Raw genomic sequence first — 20,351 nt, forward strand, 5'->3', positions numbered from 1 at the left:
CCCTCCCTCCCCCCACCATGTTTCATTGTTAGGTTAATTGCCGAAAACAGCTCCTTGCAGCTTTCCGCAAAGCAATGAACCCTTAAACCCCAACCTCACAACAATCCCTACTGTAACAGCGTGGAGCTCTCAATTCAGATTTGTTAAAGGCAAGTTGTGCTTAACTAACCTGATTGAGTTTTTTTGATGCAGTAAGAGAGAGGGTAGATGAGGGCTATGCGATTGATGTGTATATGGACTTTCATAAAGCATTTGATAAAGTGCAAAATTGAAGCCCATGGAGTAAAAGGGGCAGTGGCAGCATGGATACGAAATTGGCTAAGTGACAGGAAACAGGGAGTAGTGGTGAATGGTTGTTTTTCGGACTGGAGGGAGGTGTATAGTGGTGTTCCTCAGGGGTCGGTACTAGGACCACTGCTTTTCTTGATACATACTGATGACTTGGACTCGGGTGTACAGGGCACAATTTCAAAATATGCAAATGACACACAACTTGGGAGTGTTGTAAACAGTGAGGAGGATAGTGATAGACTTCAGGAGGACATAGACAGGCTGGTGGAATGGGCAGACACATGGCAGATGAAATTTAACGCAGAGAATTGCAAAGTGATACATTTTGGCAGAAAGAACAAGGAGAGGCAATATCAACTAAATGGTACAATTCTAAAGGGGGTGCAGGAACAGAGAGATCTGGGGTATATGTGCAGGTGGCAGGACAGGTTGAGAAAGTGGTTAAAAAAGCATATAGGATCCTGGGTTTTATAAATAGAGGCATAGAGTACAAAAGCAAGGAAGTTATGTTGAACCTTTATAAAACAATGGATAGGCACTTTAGGAAGGATGTGAAGGCCTTAGAGAGGGTGCAGAAAAGATTTACTAGACTGGTTCCAGGGATGAGGGACTTCAGTTATGTGGATAGGCTAGAGAAGTGGGGTTGTTCTCCTTAGAGCAGAGAAGGTTGAGAGGAGATTTGATTCACGTGTTCAAAATCATGAAGGGTTCAGATAAAGTAAATAAAGAGAAACTGTTCCCATTGGCAGAAGGGTCGAGAAACAGAGGACACAGATTTAAGGTGATTGGCAAAAGAACCAAAAGCGACATGAGGGAAATCTTTTTTACGCAGCGAGTGGTTATGATCTGGAATGCACTGAAAGGGTGGTGGAAGCAGATTCAATCGTGGCTTTTAAAAAGGAATTGGATAAATATTTGAAGGGATAAAACGAGCAGGGCTACGGGGAAAGAGCGGAGGAATGGGACTAAATGGAGTGCTCTTACAAAGAGCCGGCTCGGGCTTGATGGGCTGAATGGCCTCCTTCTGTACTGTAACGAGTCTATGATTTCCCTCATGGCCGCTGAGTGGGGCAGACTATTTAGTGCAAACCTGTGCTGAACTGTGTGCAGCTCTGTGCGGTGAGCCTGAGGCCACGAGCCAGAGTTAAGAGTGCCCAAGGTCTTTCACGCAGGACTTTTATATGCAAGAGAATCTGGAAACCTTCACCCCAGTCGTTTTAGGTTAGATACAAATCCACCGCACCACCAGCCTCCTGAGTCAGTGTTTCCCCATCAGCCAGTCAAAAACATTTTAAAAAAAAAACAATTTGTCTGGACTGCCAAGTTGGAATGGAGTAAGCCATTTGAAGATTCGATAATAAGACAATCAAACTTACCATTCCCAGGAACTCCACCAAGTAACGCAGCACAGTATAGTTATCCTCGGGCAGTGACCGAATCATCTCAGCCACGGTATCTACCTGATTACCTTGTGACACTTCTGAAGATCAGTGAGAAAAAGGCAAATGGTTACACAAAAGTACAAAATGGACACTATGCAACTACAACATGCATGTACAGAAGGACAGGCACTACTGGATTAAAACAAGATCGTACAAAGTTGTAAAGGAGGATGCCAATTCACCAAAACCAAAACAAAAATACAGCGGATGCTGGAAATCTGAAATAAAAACAGAAAATGCTGGAAACACTCAGCAGATCAGGCAGCGTCTGTGGAGAGAGAAACAGAGTTAACGTTTAAGGTCGATGATCTTTCATCAGAATTGGAAGGCGTTAGATATTTAACAGATTATAAGCAAGTACAGAGTCCGGGAAAAGGGGAGCGGGGGGGTGGGGGGGGGAGGAAAGAACAAAAGGAAAGGTCTGTGATAGGGTGGAGGACAGGAGTGATTAAATGACAAAAAGGATGATGGTGCAGGGCAAAAAGGGGTGGTAATGGGACAGGTTAAGAAATAAAAGATGGGTCTAGAGGAGCTGTAAATGGTAACAGCAGAACCATTACCAGCACCTGCTGTCCGAAAAAAATGGAGCAGTTGTTATGATCTGAAGTTGTCGAAATCAATGTTGAGTCCGGAAGGCTGTGAAGTCCCTAATCGAAAATTGAAGAGCGGACCAGAGTGCTGCGGAGGGACCGTTCCCTTTGTGACACCCTGGTCCACTCTTCAATCACCTCAACACCCGCTCCCCTTCCCATATCACCTTCCTATGCGAGCGAAGGAGACGCAACACCTGCCCTTTCACCTCCTCCCTTCCCACCGTCCAGGGCCCCAAACACGCCTTCGAGGTGAAACAGTGATTTATTTGTACTCCTCTACAATGGGGAGACCAATCGCAGATTGGGTGATCGCTTTGCTGAACCTCCGCTCAGTCTGCTAGCGTGACCCTGACCTTCCGGTCACTTGCCATTTTAATTCTCCATCCCACTCCCACCTCTCTGTCCTCGGCCTCCTACACCGTTCCAATGAAGCTCAACAGAAGCTCGAGGCACTTTAGGCACTTTACAACCTTCTGGACTCAACACTGATTTCAATAACTTCAGATCATAACCACTGCTCCCATTTTTTTCGTACAGGAGGTGCTGGTAATGGTTCTGCTGTCGCCATTTACAGCTCCTCTAGGCCCATCTTTTGTTTCTTTACTTGTCCCATTATCACCCCCTTTCCCTTGCACCATCATCCTTTATCATCTAATCACTCCTGCCCTCCACCCTATCATGGACCTTCCCTTTTATTCTTTCTCCCCCCCCCCCCCCCACCCCCAACTCCAGCTCTGTACTTGCTTAAAAACTGTTAAACCTCTAACATCTTCCAGTTCTATCATCGACCTGAAACATTAACTGTGTTTCTCTCTCCACAGATGCTGCCTGACCGGCTGAGTGTTTCCAGCATTTTCTGTTTTTTTTTTGCCAACATGCATGTACCAATCAAATCTGGAATTTGTTCATCGTTTTCCATAGCAGTGGAAGACATGTCTGTGTTCAATGGAGGCCTGAAAGCAAAGCATCTTTCCAAGTGTTTGCGTAATAATGGTGCAGAACTTGATTTCTGCCAGACCATGAATGAATTCTGTGACAGTGCTCCCTCTCAGCATTAAAAGTCACTCAACAGGTTACAGGGGCTGCACAGAGATGTTTGTCAGTGGGAATTCCAGATCACAAAAAGGGAAAATGCATTTTGCAAATTTCTACCTCTTCTTTAGCTCTCCACGGTGCACTCTACAGGAAGGAGGCAATCTGCTCCCACACCTCCTGCAAATGTCACTCTTGAGCCAGTAACAAAGGCGTAAGGGGTTGTTTGCCCTCTGATTAATCCTCTCCTGTTTTGGTTGGGATGGGGGGGCGGGGGGGGGGGGAGGAGGGAAGAGGAGAAAAGAGAGGGAGAGGAAGAGGAAGAGCGGTTTCCAGCCTCCACTCAATGCACCTTTCCTTCAGCTGTAGAGCTGAGATCGGGAGCTACATCAGGAAAAGGGGAGCCACATCCCATCACTCCATGGTGGGGAACAATGAGCCTGTAGGTTTGGAGTCAGAGGCACTGTGCATCCTTCCCACACTCCAGTATGTTAACAGCCACCTCCCGTTTACATCCGTCGCACACCTCCCCCACGACTAGATTTAATGCTGCTGCTGTTTAAGGAGGTCTTCGTTCCTTACTGTGACTGAACTGTTGCTTTAGTTTTGGAATATCATTAATAGAAGCCACATTTTTATAACAGTGTAAGAAATTCAGCTTAGCTTTGAGATTGTTTCCAAAATGCAGTAACTTCAGCTTGGAAGTATGGTGAAGGCACTGGAGAAACCTGTTACAAAGATTTCTTAAAAATCAACCTTTTTTTGGGTGAATTTTGTGCTTATTATGGTGAGGGATGTTAGCATTGGGGGATAGAACACCTTCCATTTCTGGTAGTCAGCATCAGCACCAAGCATTCCAAGTATGGTACAGACAGAAGTAAAGCTCCCTCTACTCAGTGTCTCAGCTTCAGAAGAACACGACCTACTGCTTTTTCATTCCCCATACCAGCCATTATATGTGAGATTACCAATTTAGTGCCAATTGTGCTGAATTTTTTTTTCCTTAAAACCAAAAGAACCAAAACCAAGTTTCAAATTAAAATTTTATTTTCCTCGTTCAGGATGCACTCCAGCCCCTGCGGTGCCCACCGGTCGCGGAAAGCCTCAAGCATACCGGCAGACACTGCGTTCTCCATCTCCAAGGCCACCCGGGCGCGGAGCATTCTGCGGAAGAGAGGCAGACAGGCCGAGCGACCGCCCCCACGGGCCGTGAGCAACCTGGACCTGTGGATAGCCACCTTGGACAGGCCCAGCAGCAGGCCCACGAGGACGTCCATCGACCTGCCCGCCCCCCTCCTCACCGGGCGGCCAAAGATCAGGAGCGTGGGACTGAAGTGCAGCCAGAACCTGAGGAGCAGCCCCTCCAAATAATGAGACAGGGGCTGCAGTCTCTCACACCCGGTGAACATGTGAAACACGGACTCCTCCAGGCCGCAGAAATTGCAAGCGGCCTGGGTGTCCGTAAAATGGCGTAAACGCCAATTGCACGCAACTGCTCCGTGCAACACTCTCCACCCCAGATCCCCGAAGTAACACGGGAGGGCCCCTGTGTCGAGAGCCCCCCATTGGGGACCCCCGCCTCCGCCGGACGGCAGGATGGTACGCCAGGGCGTGTCCGGGCGAGAGACAAGAGCGAGGAAGTGGAGAGTGTGCAGGAGCAGCCCGTACAGGAAATCCCTCCGCGCGGAGTGAAACGGCACGGAGGGAATTTCCAAGAGACGGCTCAAGTTGTGAGGCGCGGCCCTCCGAGGGAGGTTTTGGGGCCTGGCGCCGATGAGGAATTCCGTCCAAACGGGGGTCAGGTCGGACGGGATGGCTCCGCACGCTTGAGCCGCCTCCACGCCCCGAGTGGAATCAGGGCCGAGCGCCGATTTCAACGCCTGGATGGCGGCGGCCGCGACCGCGTCCCCGGCACGCCACGAGGACATCCGCGCGGCAAGCGCCCACGGCTCCAACCAACCCGACCCTCCGCCATCCAGGACGTCCCTGACTGTGGTCACCCGAATTGTGCTGAATTAAGGGCAGCTATGTCCATACCCATTAGAAAATAGATTAAAATTAATCAAGCTCATCATGTCTTTCAGATGAAATATTAAACAGAGGCCCTGTCTGACCCTTCAGGTGGATGTAAAAGATCCCATGGCATAATTCAAAGAGTAGAGGAGTTCTCCCCGGGGTCCTGGCCAACATTTATACCTCAAACAACATCACAAACAGATTATCTGGTCGTTATCGCATTGTGGGACCTTGCTATGTGCAAACTGGTTGCGACATTTCCTTACAGTGACTATGCTGCAAAAGTACTCCATTGGCCGTCTATCTAGAGTCTTTCATAATCTAAGGATGTCGCAAAGTACTTTTTGAAAGTCACTGTTGTAATGTAGGAAACACAGCAGCCAATTTGCACCCATCTTGAGTGTCACACTGAATCTAACCTGGTAAGTACATTCAGGGAAAAAAAAGTAAAAACAAACTTTTTTTTTTGAAATGCTAGTAATCTATCTATCTATGTATGTTCTATAAAATAATGGACATTGTCTGTTGCATAACTCAGAATAAAACGACTGCTTCTTGGGGACATAGCTGGTTTTGTGGCTTGTGCCACTCAGCTGGTCCATGACTGCGATGCTTAATTATCAAATGGGCAATCTATAGCAGTTTTAAGTGAAGAGCAGTTTTTAAAGAGTCAAATCTAACTAAACTGTCCAATGTAAATCTGTCCAAAAGAGCTCCTTACAAATGGGAGCCTTTCAAAAGGAAGTGTCCAGATCGGGGCAATTCAGTCAATATTCTGGCAAATTTTTTTTCTAAATATGAGCAAGATGTAATAAAGAACACAATGCTGGATGTTGGCTAAAGCATGCAACTTACTTCCAAATGAGACCACTTGGTCATACAGGTTGTACGTCAGCAGAGGCTCAGGCAATTCGCGAAGAAAGGTCTTTAGCATAACGGCCGCCAGATGAACATCCTGGTAGCTTTCAAAATCCACGGAAACACCTGCAGAGAGCTCGCAACATTACAGAAGTATTTTATACACACACACACACACATCTGTGGTTAAACTGCCCGTGTTAAAACAACAGATACTCAAAACCAAAACCCACAGTATGGTGCAAATGCGTAGAGTCCACGTGTAGAGTGTGACACTGCACACCAAATGTGCACACATTTCACACATTAAAATTAAAATAATGATTCACACTCTGCACTCTGTTATGATGTGGCTCTCAACAAGGACTTGACTAAGACTTTTCTGTTTATGTGTTATAGTAAATCAAATAAATTATCATGGAATACTGCATTTAAAATTCAGCTGCAACAGCAATACAAGATAATCTGTTAGTTTCACAGTAGGTACAGAAGGAGGCCATTCAGCCCATCGTGATAGCTCTTTAAAAGAGCTATCCAATTAGGCCCATTCCACTGCACTTTCCCCATAGTCCTATAAATATTTTGGATAAAAAGTGTCATCCACTTTTTCTTCCAATCTTTTTTGTACATAAGGGAATATCTTTACACAGAATATAATGAAATCATAATCAAACCACAATAATGAAATTCCAAGGTGCGTGCATATCAGGGTTTCTGAGCCACACGTGCAATTGTTTTTTTATACCCTTTTGCTCACAACACATTCTCTGAAATAATTTATTTAAACAGAACTTAAATATAAACACTTGATCATTTATTATTGCTCAACGAAGGATTGAATAACAAAATGAACATTTTATGGCAGCGTATCGGACACCTGCACCAAATACAGCTGTCAGTGCCTCACCTGAGCCTGCTTGCAGAGGGGAAATGTTTTATACATGTATAGCAGGAAGCCTATACAGCACCTACACCAGGTCATTCTTTTGAAATAAATCTAAACATAGGCAACGGGTTTCAAATTTGCTGACATTTCATCTAGCTGTCAAGAGAAAAAAGTACCATTGGTCTACAACTGGTCTTTACCCTAGGTCATGAATATAAATTTTTATTTGTTTACTAGCTGACTTATGTGGCATTGTTCATGTGAGTCTGGGGCATGGATGTCATGATGTACAGCTGCTAACATGACCTGTTGATTTAAGACCACTGCTAAGGTACTTGCAGTAGGGAAATGATCAGGATCCACTGCTTGTTTAATGAGATGACATTTCACCACTGTCCCACTCTGCTGTTTACAGTCTCACCTTGTGCTGCTGCCCACATGAAAATTTGAGTTGAACATTAAAGTAACTAACTAAATATTTTCACGTAACTAAACTAATTTTCTGTTTGATGACTTCTTAGTCGCCATTTTATTTGGTCCCTCCATCTCACCTCCCTAGAGCATTGTAGACAGGCCTCACAGATTTTTTTTTTATGATGGAGTACATAGAGGGAAAGAAAACACCTAACTTCTATTTCCAGACTGCATGTTAATTGCTTCTAATTAGTGCTGCAGCAGACGACAATCTGGTCAAAACTCGGCAAACTACAGTTGTGAGGAGGCCCAAGTCTTATCCCAACCTCGGTCTCCGAGTCCACGGTACAAATCACCACACTAAACCACAGGTGTGCTTAGCGCAGCAATACTTACAATACAGCCTGGGGCCACTTGCAGCCCATCGTCACATCACTTGTGACCCTTGACAGACTCCACTTTCTGAGGTGGCTCTGGGGTTCCATCCACAGGCTGTCCAGCTGTGAAGTGTTGACTGAAGTAAGATTTAGCACAGTTCCCTCTCCTCTTCAAGAGAAAGCAAGAGAGCACGAGTATGTAGTGCGTGTTTCAGTGGGAGAACATCTGGGTAATAGTGATCATAATATAATTAGGTTTAAAGTAGTTACGGAAAGGGACAAAGAAAATTCAACCGTGAAAATACCCAACTGGAAGAGAGCCAATTTCAGTGATTTCAGTAGAGTTCTAGCACAGGTGGACTGGAAACAAAGATTGGCCAGGAAAACAGTAAATGAGCAATGGCAGGCCTTCAAGGCAGAGATAATTTGGGTACAAACCAAACATATTCCCATAAGGAGGAAAGATTTAAAGCAAGAGCTCCCTAGATGACAAAGGAAATAGAGGTTAAAACAGAACAGAAAAAGGTTTACATCAAATGTCAGGTACAGAATACAGTAGAAAACCAGGCAGAATACAGAGAGTGCAGGGGAGAAACTGAAAAACAATATAAGGAGGGCAAAGAGAGAATATGAGAAGATTAGCAGGTAACATAAAAAGGAAACAAAAATCTCTTATAAACATATAAAAAATAAAAGGATAGTTAAAATAATGGTGGGGCCGATTAGGGACAAAGAAGGAAATCTTCTCGGGGAGGCAGAGGGCATGACTGAGGTACTGAATGAGGACTTTGCATCTGTCTTCACAAAAGAAGAGGATGAAGTTAATATCGCAGTAGAGGAGGAGGGAGTAGAGATATTTAATAGGATAAAAATAGATAGAAAGGAGGTGGTAAATAGGTTGGTATCACTCAAAGTTCACAAGTCACCCGGTCCAGATGGGATTCATCCTGGGCTGCTGAGGGAAGCAAGGGTGGAGATGGCAGAAGCTCTGACCACAATCTTTCAACCCTCCTTAGATATGGGAGTGGTGCCAGAGGACTGGAGGATTGCAAATGTTACACCCCTGTTCAAAAAAAGGGGAGAGGGATAAACCTGGTAACTACAGGCCAGTCAGTCTAATGTCAGTGGTGGGAAAACTATGAGGGACCAGTCAAGGGCAAAATTAATTCTCACTTGGAGAAGCACGGGGTAATAAGAGATAGCCAGCAAGAAATCGTGTCTGACTAACCTGATTGAGTTCTTTGATGGAGTAACAGAAAGGGTTGATGACGGTTGATGTATATACGGACTTTCAAAAGGCATTTGATAAAGTACCACATAGCAGGCTTATTCAGAAAATAGAAGCACATGGGATTAAAGGGACAATGGTAACTTAGGTACGTAATTGGCTGAGGCATAGGAGGCAGAGAGTAGTGGTGAATGGATGTTGCTCTGACTGGAGAGAAGTATGCAGTGGGGTCCTCCAGGGGGTCGGGTATTAGGACCATTGCTTTTCGTGTTATATACAATGACCTGGACTTGGGTATAGGGAGTACAATTTCAAAGTTTGCAGATAAAACAAAACTTGGCCATGTATTAAATAGTGAAGAGGATAGTAACAGACTTCAGGAGGACATAGGCAGACTGGTGAAATGGGCAGACACATGGCAGATGAAATTTAATGCAGATAAGTATAAAATGATGCACTTTGGAAGGAACAACATGGAGGGGCAGTATAATCTAAATGGTACTATTTGGAGGCGGGTGCAAGAGCAGAGGGAGCTGGGGGTGCATATTCATAAATCTTTGAAGGTGGCGGGGCAAATTGATGAGGCAGTTAAGTGTATGGGATACTTGGCTTTGTAAATAGGGGGATTGAATACAAAAACAAGGAAGTCATGCTAAACTTTTACAAATCACCGGTTAGGCCTCAGCTGGAGTATTGTGAACAATTCTGGGCACCACACTTTAGGAAGGATGTCAAGGCCTTAGAGAGGGTGCAGTGGAGATTTACCAGGATACCACCAGGGATGAGGAACTTCAGTTATGTGGAGAGATTGGAGAATCTGGGGTTGTTCTCCTTAGAGCAGAGAAGGTTAAGGGGAGACCTAATAGAGGTGTTCAAAATTATGAGGGATTTTGATAGAGCAAGTAGGGAGAAACTGTTTCCTCTGGCAAGTGGGTCACAGATTGGAAATCATTACCAAAAGAACAAGGGGAAATAAGGAGAATTTTTTTCACACAGTGGGTTAAGATCTGGAACGCACTACCTGAAAGGGTGGTGGAAGCAGATTCCACAGGAACTTTCAAAAGGCAATTGGACATGTAATTTGCAGGGTTATATGGAAAAAAAGGGTCTGGGACTAAATTGGACAGCGCTTTCAAAGAGCCGGCACAGGTACGATGGGCCGAATAGCCTACTCCTGTGCTGTAAGATTCTATTCTATAATTCTAACAGTTGTGTTAGCAGAATTACTGGTCCTATCTCCTCTTCTCATGCACAAAGTTATGCCCCTTCACTCTATGGTGTGGGAAGAATGTTGAGGCAAAAGAGAGGGTAGAGCATAGTTCACAAGGATGCTGCATATTATGGTGAAATACAAATACAAACAAAGACTTGAAAAATTGGGCTGTTTTTGTTAGGAAAGTAAAGGGGTGATTTTAATAGATGTGTTTAAAGTGATGAGAAGTTGGGACAGAGAAGATAGGAACAGACTGTTTCCAGTGGTTGAGGGGTCTAGAGCAAGGGGATATAAGATTAAACCCAAGAAATTTAAGAGAGCAGGAGAAACTTTTTTACACCGAGAGTTGTCTGACTGTAGAATGCACCACCACAGTTAATGATTGCAGCAGAGACTACACCAACATTTAGGAATAGGTTAGATAGGTGGTTGAAGGGAAAGGGAATAAAGGGATATGGGAAAAGAGTGGGCGCATGGGACTAGGACTACTGCTTGTGTGGGGGATAAACACCAACTGGTTGGGCCGAACGGCCTGTTTCTGTGTTATAATTTCTAAATAAAACTGTGTTCGACCACTACTGCAAGAGGCCCTAATGCAAGACACTGCTTGATTGGAACGAGGTCTCTCAACACATCATAACACTGGTTTACAGGAAGCCAACTATCCTTCCTCTCATGAGGAACAGACTAGTCTGATCAACTGGCAAGCAGCTGGCAGCTTCAGACCTTTCTCTGTGATAAGTGTTGCCAATACATAGGTTGAAAAGTCACACCTGCAACTTTAATATCAAGCTGCTGAAAAACGGGTCACCTGCGTCAGTGCCCCTTTCTCACTTTCGAAGGTCATATAAACTCGGACAAATGTAAGATGTAGAAATATCCTCTTGCTTTTGGTAAATACAACTTTTCATTCGGGTTGTGCGATGAAAACCAACAGCACATCTGTTTCTAAAGATTGATCTGTGCCCACTCCACCTTCAAATTACGTCTGAGCTAATCCACATATTAAATGCCATTAGTCCAGGTACCGAGCATTTCCAAATCCTTTTGAATAAGGTCTGTCTGCGCTGCACACTTCACCATCCCACAGTTTTGCGTCACTAACATGTTTAAAAATTCTGCTTTCATTTCCCCTTATCTGGTTTGTCACAGATAGGCCAGGATCAGATCCCTATGGAAAGCACTAATCACTGTACCATGGCTCAATACTTATACAAAATTAGGTTATTTCTAATTATGGAACCAGTTTGAAATCCACTTCAGTGCTTCTGCCTTTTCCAGCTAAGAAACTAACTGATCTAGAAATAGATTCATAATGTGCAGATCTGCAGTCAAAGATGGTTGTTTTATCCCGCAGCACAGATTAGAGCAACAAGTCACTTTGGTAAAATAATGTGACCAATTTTGCTCTTATTGGAGGAAGAGTTTCTCATAATCCCTATCTACAGTAGAGAATTTTAGTTACGTGAGCCCCCAGTTTGTCAGTCAGACTATTTCAACAGCTGTTAGAGGAAAGTTACCCATAATCTTTCCCAAATCCCTGGTAGTAAACTAAGCCACTGTGTATGCTTTGGCTGCTCACCGGAAGAAACGCTGGGTGGCTAGACAACGGAACTGTAAAAAAGGTGCACAGTACCTTCTAAACCACCCGTAGAAACTCCGAGGATCTTGCACACAGATCAAGCTGTTGAAGTCTGCATCAACAGATCCTTCAATCAGAGCCAAACCATTAACTATCCAGCCACTCTAAAAAAAAAAATAAGTGGTGCCCTTGTCATCAGAAAGAGACTGGAGCCCGAATCACTGCCCGCGTCCAATGTGTCACAGCCTTACAACTGACACCAGCCGGACTCTTTAGCTCTTTGCACCAACGCGTATGATGCTCATCGAGAATGCCTGACCACTTTTACAATGTGCAAGGTGCTGAGACTCACCAATACTGCCCTTGTATCTGGAGATCCTCAATTGCAGTGCTCTTGGTCAATATAGGGGTGATCAGAACTGATCTAACGCCCTGTACAGAAGAGTAGGACTGTGATTTCCCACCCACCCCACCCGACGGTTTTTTGATCTCACCCAGACATTTTGTGCATGTTCCCTCTGACCAGAAGGGAAGGGGAAAAAAAGGGCGGCACCCCAGGCCACTTTCATACACCTCAACACCTGGATCTAGAGTGGGTTGAGGACTGGAGCATGTAAAAGATCGGGGGGGGGGGGGGGGCGGGGGATAAAACAAAACACTAACTTTTGACACCCTTTTATGGAGGGACCAGGCACACACACAATACGCTAAAGTACTTCTAGTAATTACCAAGTGCAATGTGATTTGTACAGCGGCCCACTCACCAGCATTGTATCTATCCAGTACTTCCTTTACCAGGTACATGTTGGCCGACCTGCGGAATATCCCTTCTTTGTTCAGACCTGAGGGCGGGCAGACAGCATGTCATCAAGTAGCACCGACAGAACAAACATTTTAACCCTTTCAGGGCTGGCTTTCCAGCGGACAATGATGCTGGTGATTCACCTTTATCCTGGGCCACCCAATAAACAACCTAGCCAGCAGTTTAATAGAATCTGCTATATTGCATTTAGTATTGTGGGAAAATTTTAAGGGGATTTTTTTTTTTTTGAATTATGGAATAAATGTTCTTAAGGCTACAATTAGGATTCAATGACTCTGTATAGACATAACATTAACATGAATTAGAATTCGAGTCCCTCAGCAGTTTAACTGGTTAAAGCAGGGAATAGCTGTGCGATGCGAACCAGCCGGTCACAGGTTCAATCACCACTGCCCTCAGTTGGCTAATCCAAGCCCAAAGTATAACTGGCTTCAGTTCCCCTGGGTTAGGAAGAGAGGGAAAAAAAAAAAAAATCAGTCAGGATGCCCATTTCCGATTGCCATCCAGCGATTCCGACTGGACAGGTAGGTGAGTGGACACCACGTGAGGGCTGGATCAGGACTATTGAATCGCCCGCTGTCTAGGCTTATGCCACGGCAGAAGGCTCGCTCAGGTGAGGTAATAAAAAGGCGTCTAGCGCCCATGGAACTACACCCCAGCAAGGAGTTAACCTTCACGAGAGGGGGGGGGGGGGCAGGGAGAAATCTGCCAGTGAAAGTTGGAGGAGGAAGAAACAGGATGAACACAAGTTACAGCCAGCTCTAAAGGGAACCCAGAGGTTCCGAAAAGTTAAATCAGAATTTGAGTGCGTATGTGCATTTTTGAGGCTATGAAATTGCTCGAATATCTTCCTTTGCCATGAACCATCGAGTGCCGAGATGGTAGCTGAGGCTTAACGGGTTCCATCCAGTGAGTAGGTGAGCCGCACAGACCAGGAAGGTGCCAGGTTCAATTACTGATTGCGCTGAGCTGGCTGCTCTCAACTGGCCCCAATTGCTGGAGGAATGTGTCTGTGGGGAGGGCTGGATCGGGCTCAGCTGCAACAGCCCACCCTCCCATGGTCAAATAGCCTGTTGCCACTCACTGCCACACAAATAGCAGCAACTTGGGCCAGGTAATAGAGGGCGCCCAGCAGCTGTAGAACTGTATCCCAATAAGGAGTCAATGCCTTCAAAAGAGGGGAAAGGAGAAAATTAACAGGAAAAAAATGGATGGAAATATGGATTCAGTCCAGAGTTGGTTCCCTCCGGTTTCAGTGCGTTTCACTCACCGTACTTCTTGATGTAAGCGACTGACTGTTCCAGTACCAGTGGGATTGTCTTGTTATCGGGGTGCTTTTCTCTGAGCCTGAAGCAAACAAAAGGTTGAAGTCAAACATCATTAAATATGGGAATTAGACTCCTACACAATGGAGGTACTGGATACTGCACACAGAGAGAGCTGAGAAGAGAGAGGTGCCTCTGTAGTTGGCAAACACTCAGGCTGAAATGCACTGCCTCGTCTACGGAGGAATGTTAATGTTCTCCTTAAGCAGGGAGTCCACACTGTACACATAAAACAACTCTTCTCATGGCCTCCCCAAGACACCTCAGCTGTGGAACTCATGGTTTAGGCAATTCTGAGAAAGAAACCGGGTCTCGTGTATGTTGAGTAAGTTGGGGGGGGGGGGGGGGGGGGAGGTCAAATGAATCAATCAGGTCCTAATCTCTATCCAGCAATGCTGCTGGACACTGCATGCATCAAACAAAAAACAGGATTGGGCCTGTTGCCAACACACACTGAGTTAACCCATGGAGAATGGGGACCTGGGCCAGGTACCTGGGGGGCTGCTGCCATCCGTGGAACCTTAACTCAGGAAGGAGTCAATGCCTCCAGAAGAGGACGGGAGAAATGGGGGCGGGGGGGGGGGGGGGGGAACTAGATAGAAGAAACATCGCTTACCATCAGGGAACCAACACCAATAATCTTGGGAATTACTTACATTTGAAGGCTGATTCCAAACTGTTGGTGAGGCAGCTGCTTTTTGGGTACCAATGGTGTGGGTTTCTGTGCCGCCTGGAGACTGTCATCAAACCTAAAAGTAAAGATCAACAACAGAAGAGGGATAAGGGCCACTCGGTCACCAGACAGAGCTCTTGCCATAAAGCAATGATGAAATCACAGCATTAATTCTAACAAGCAGAAGACTTGAGTTTGTATGTTTTCGGGATGTTCTTGGCATGTCCCAAAAGAAGGAAGGTAAAAGGTACAGTCATCTGGTAAATAACCAGGCCGTTCGCTCTTAGTTCCCAGGAGCCAGTTACAAAACAACGCTGGTATCGGGCTGGGAACAAGTCACTGTTCACCCACTTAGGTCAGGCAATGGGGCTGAGATCGGAAATGTGGAGGGAGGCAGAAGGGAAAGGACAAAAAAAGTATTTCTTTGTTCCAAATTTCACAATGAAAGGTGAAGGGTGGGAGTTTACGTGGTGTTTGTCGTGATTCAGCAAGGTTTAGACTGGGGTGGGGGGGGGGGGGGGGAGGGGGTTACACCTCGAATGGGAGACAAAATACGAGGCTGATAGATACAACCCTAATCCCATCCAGTCTTTTAGTCCACAGCATCAGTTTGGACAGAGTGGGCAGCACCTGCTTGTCTGTTCTTACTTAAATGGGTCTTCCCCAGCCCTGCCATCAGCACTCACCACATATTATATTTATACAACAGAAAACAAAGGTCACAACAAATAACAATGTTATTTTTGAGAACTTATCAAACAAGAATTTTTTAAAAATTAAACTCCCCCTAAAAGAAAACGACAAGATCGCTTCATTCTGCCAAACTGGGTCCAGCACAAATCTTACCATCACCTGAAAATGACCAACAGAACCTCTCACCCAAAGACATTATTTGTAAAGACCTACTTTTTCACACATGATGGGATCACCATTCGCTCACACTTCAAGTACTGTTCAAGTTCACCCAAATGATTCACGTACAAGATTTTCCGGCCAAACTTCATGCTAGAATTAGGGGTGGGATGGAGAAAAATAAAATGGAAACAGAAGACGCACAAGTGAGATGGCTGCATTGTTTTCCAAATCTCTCCACACACAGGTTACATATTAGTTACCAATTTGACTCACCTTGTTGCAAGTGACTGCCTGTATTTTGTGAAATACGAGATGGGGGAGGAATCAGGGGTTCGGAGTGACTGCCTCAATGGCTCAGTGGGTAAATGCCCCACATAACATGGCTCCCAGCCATGCAGTCCAGGAAATTCAATCACTGTCCTTTGTTACCTTGCCCAGTGGCCTGTGCATGAGCGTGGGCGAGAGCGAACGCGTGGGGGAGAGCGAATGCGTGCGCATATGGAGGCAGGCTATTCAACCATGAAGTGGATAAGGAGGATCATTACAGCCAAGTTCAATCCTGATATTTACATTCATGCACTTTCCAGCAGTTATCACTGGACAGCAATCAGGATTAGGAACTTGACTAATCTTCCCCTTTCTACCTATAGTGTCCCCACTGCTGCCTATGACAACATAGACCAGCTTTAGAGAAACCGTGGCAGGAAAGCAAGATATTAACAGCAATCTTCACAATGCAAGAAATTCATTTGTATATATCTTTTATTCAGAATGAACTGATCACTGGCTATGGACCTACCTGATTATGGGTTTGAAGACAACGAGGAGCGCCTTGATGAACCTGGTAGGGTGGACGATGTACAGAGCCTTTATGTTCTTCTTGTACCTGTGTGGAGGGAAACAGACCAGGTTACCAAGCACAATTCACCAACTGCTCTTTTCAGGATACTGATTTTACAGAGAAAGACTCATAGCTTTAACAGTTCATCCCTCGAGACTAAAGCTGAACATGGGCAATCATGCTGGTCCTCACCGTGCTGGGGAGTGACAGATGAAAGATTCCGAAGATCCAACAGACTGCTAATGACAGGGCTAGAGTTTCCCTTACTGTTAATGATGGGGAACAGACATAGCTCTCCCAGAGGGAAGCTGAGTTAAATACTGTTCACTAGAGGAACCACTGCCTAGAATTCATTTGGAACATGTCAGGCACCCTCAGTTTACACTTGGATACCCTGGTATTTAGTGAGCCAAACTAAATTCTGTTTAATATCTGCCACGTGTCCATGCATATAAGGCAAGTGTGTCGAACCATGACCCACAGGCCATGACCAGTCCACCAGCTCCTTTCACCTGGCTGTGATGCCCTTGTCAGTTCTTTTGAGCATAGCTGATTGAGACTTCACCTCAGCTTCAGCCCTTTAAAACTTCCTGGGAAAGGACACTCCTGGATTGGTGCCTTCAGACCAGCTAGGAAGCAGCCTTTGTTGCACCAATCAGCTTATGCTAGTCCTCGAAAGCTGGGAAGTTTGGAGAGCTGAGGCTGAAGCTTCCAAGGTTTCAAACGTGACTGGGGAGGGCGGGGGGGGTGGTGAGGAGAGGTGTGGGTATGAGTTTGAGTGTATGCGGGAGGTCTTCTAATTTTGGGTATGGACGGGGTGGTCTCACACTCTTCAGGTAGGTGGGGTCACAGTCACATTTCTGAGTAATGATATGCAGACCATTCACTGGTTCTGAGACCCATCCCTGCTATAAAGCATCAGGATACACAAGGCAGTGGTTCCAAACAATCGAGACCTGGGGTAAAAACAACACCCAGCCATTTTTCACAGCTCCTGGTGTATATTTTTATTCAATCCCCACCCCCTCCCCCAACACTTCCTTCCTCTCCTGAAGATATTCAGTACCATTCCACAGACACACTCTGGTACCTCGCCCAAGTGACCATTGTTCACGTATGAGTCTTGACAATGAGCGTCAGACAACTACCGTGACCCTGAGAGACATCTCAACTGAGCTCAATCCACACCCACATTTTTCACAAGGGGTTACCTGATAGCTAGGAGCAGGACTCCTGACCAAATTTCCCCTCCCTAACCCAGAGACTGAGATCCATTACAGCATTCTACGGAGAATAGCTAAAGCAACACAGACTAAGAATTAAACCTTGGACTATCTGATCTGTTTGCCTCAGTCACACAGTCTTTAACAGCAGAGCATGCCAAGTCAATTTAAGACTCAGAATCTAGCATTGTTCAGTGCTATACAGTAATTTTAGGGCAGGGCAGAGGCAGAACTCCTATAAAGTTTTAGATAGGCTCAGTGGTATCACTCTTGATCGAGTCAAAAGGTCATGGGCTCAAGCCCCACTCTAGTGCTTAAGCACATAATCTGAGCCGACACTTCAGTGCAGTATTGAGGGAGTGCTGCACTGTCAGAAGTGCTGCCCTTCAAGGTGAGATGTTAAAATAAGGCACTGCCTGCTTGTTCAGGTGGATATAAAAGATCCCAAAGCACTTCTCGAAGAGGACTGGGTGTTCAGCACAATTGGCTGCCACGTTTACCCAGATAACAGTAACTCAATTAATTGATAACCACCTGCTCTCATATTGAGGACATAAAGATGCTAAGATATCAGCAAACCGCTTCAGCTTTGTCCTCACATTGTTGCTAGATTGTGGTACTTCAGCCGACACACCATATCGTATGAAGTAACTGGGGCTTACAGGCAACACCAGGACATGGTGTTTTGATTACCATTTTCGTAGGCACTGTCTCCAATCCTACATTCTTGGATTTGGCTTGTATCATTTCCCCCCATCATGAGACATGTGTTCTCATAAGCACAACTGGAAGACATGTCTAATTAAATCCAAGTATTCGTGAACACTCAATGTATACGTACTTCTGTGTTACATTATGATTTGCTGCTGCATTGTACTGTAGAGCAGAATAGGAGAACCAAGCTCTTTTGATTGAAATGTATAAAAGCCTATCTAAGGATCAGCCACACTTACTTCCTGTCAAACTCCCTGTAGGCTTCTCGTAACCAATTGAACGAAGGTTTGTTCTGACTGGTGAGTCCGTAGTGAAAGTACACAACCGAGTAGTCGCTCTCTACGTACTTGTCCAGCGTGTGCTTCAGGTATCTGGTGATGGGGACAAAGAAACAAACTCAGGACTGCTCAAAGCCCGGTGATTAATTAACACGCATTAACTACGCAATTCAACTGAAGATTCAGATGGAAACAAAATACAATGGGTCAGACACTGGCTGTTCATCTCCAGCCTCTTGATTGAAATACAGCCCAGATTGCTGGATGAAAGTCTCATCATCTGCTGGCTGTAAGGGTCCTACATGAAATGATTTTGGGCTGTTTCAAGTAGCATGGTTCTAAATTTTCCAAAATTCTCTGGACTCGGCAAAGGTCCCGGCAGATTGGAAAACTGCTAATGTAACACCCTTATTTAAAAAGGGTAGTAGGCAGAAGGCTGGAAATTATAGACCAGTTGGCCGAACATCTGTGGTGGGTAAAATTTTGGAGTCTATTATTAAGGAGACAGTAGCGGAACATTTGGATAAACATAATTTAATAGGACAAAGTCAGCATGGCTTTACGAAGGGGAAGTCATGTCTGACAAATTTGCTTGAGTTCTTTGAGGACATAACGTACAGGGTGGATAAAGGGGAACCAGTGGACGTAGTGTATTTAGACTTCCAGAAGGCATTCGACAAGGTGCCACATAAAAGATTATTGCTTGCTCTCTGATTTTTCCTGCCAAAGTTCATAACCTCACATTTTCCAATATTGTATTGCATCTGCCAAATCTCCACCCACTCACCCAGCCTGTCTATATTTGCTCTCTAGGCAGTACAAAGAAGGTTCACTCGGGGATGAGGGGGCGGACATATGAGGAGAGGTTGAGCAGATTGGGACTCTACTCATTGGAGTTCAGAAGAATGAGAGGCGATCTTATTGAAACATATAAGATTGTGAAGGGGCTTGATCGGGTGGATGCGGTAAGGATGTTCCCAAGGATGGGTGAAACTAGAACTAGGAGGCATAATCTTAGAATAAGGGGCTGCTCTTTCAAAACTGAGATGAGGAGAAACTTCTTCACTCAGAGGGTGGTAGGTCTGTGGAATTTGCTGCCCCAGGAAGCTGTGGAAGCTACATCATTAAATAAATTTAAAACAGAAATAGACAGTTTCCTAGAAGTAAAGGGAATTAGGGCAGGAAATTGGACATGAATTTAGATTTGAGGTTAGGATCAGATCAGCCATGATCTTATTAAATGGCGGAGCAGGCTCGAGGGGCCGATTGGCCTACTCCTGCTCCTATTTCTTATGTTCTTATGTACTGCCTCTAATTCTTAATTAGCACCAAACTGGCAACCCGAGAGAGGCCACAGGATGGCTGGTGTGGGAAGTAGCAAGAAGCTCCCTGCTATACCAGCGGAACAACTTTTCTAAAGTTAGGACTGAGGCACATTGTTGGGTCAGAGTAGAGAGCATCTAACTGTTATAACTGACCCAGAGAGTGCTTAATGTTGACAATGGACACCCAAAATGGAGTCTTCTATTCCCCCAGTATTATTACCATTCAGATAAGAAGAAAGTACGGCAAGAGGCAACAATATTCAAGAGCAGATTGCGGACATCTGAATTCAAACCTGCGACTCGCGCTTCTTCTTAAATAATGGAGATGAAGGTGGTGACGATGAGGCGATGATAACGAGGCA

General features: G+C 45.2%; 1 protein-coding gene and 1 long non-coding RNA gene across 4 annotated transcripts in view; one reads left to right on the forward strand and one right to left on the reverse strand.

Annotated features, from left to right (window-relative positions):
• The window catches only part of arhgap1 (Rho GTPase activating protein 1), a 49,762-nt gene that overhangs the window by 11,704 nt on the left and 17,707 nt on the right, over window positions 1–20,351 (reverse strand). For both annotated transcript variants that reach the window (XM_067993666.1, XM_067993665.1), the window contains exons 5-12: window positions 18,626–18,757; window positions 16,408–16,494; window positions 15,660–15,758; window positions 14,737–14,829; window positions 14,026–14,102; window positions 12,697–12,774; window positions 6,230–6,358; window positions 1,668–1,771 (exon numbers count right to left, since the gene is read on the reverse strand). In XM_067993666.1, the coding sequence (XP_067849767.1) occupies window positions 1,668–1,771; window positions 6,230–6,358; window positions 12,697–12,774; window positions 14,026–14,102; window positions 14,737–14,829; window positions 15,660–15,758; window positions 16,408–16,494; window positions 18,626–18,757 (799 nt within the window). The remainder of the gene's footprint in view (window positions 1–1,667; window positions 1,772–6,229; window positions 6,359–12,696; window positions 12,775–14,025; window positions 14,103–14,736; window positions 14,830–15,659; window positions 15,759–16,407; window positions 16,495–18,625; window positions 18,758–20,351) is intronic.
• The window catches only part of LOC137327830 (uncharacterized), a 37,260-nt gene that overhangs the window by 5,182 nt on the left and 11,727 nt on the right, over window positions 1–20,351 (forward strand). The window contains exons 2-3 of one of the 2 annotated variants that reach the window (XR_010964554.1): window positions 16,379–16,452; window positions 19,478–19,574. This is a non-coding gene — a long non-coding RNA (uncharacterized lncRNA). Of the gene's footprint in view, window positions 1–16,378; window positions 16,453–19,477; window positions 19,575–20,351 lie in introns of those variants that run through there. The other variant, XR_010964555.1, reaches the window with a different exon arrangement.

The sequence above is a fragment of the Heptranchias perlo genome, chromosome 12 (genome assembly GCF_035084215.1).
Source record: "Heptranchias perlo isolate sHepPer1 chromosome 12, sHepPer1.hap1, whole genome shotgun sequence".
Lineage (NCBI taxonomy): Eukaryota > Metazoa > Chordata > Chondrichthyes > Hexanchiformes > Hexanchidae > Heptranchias > Heptranchias perlo.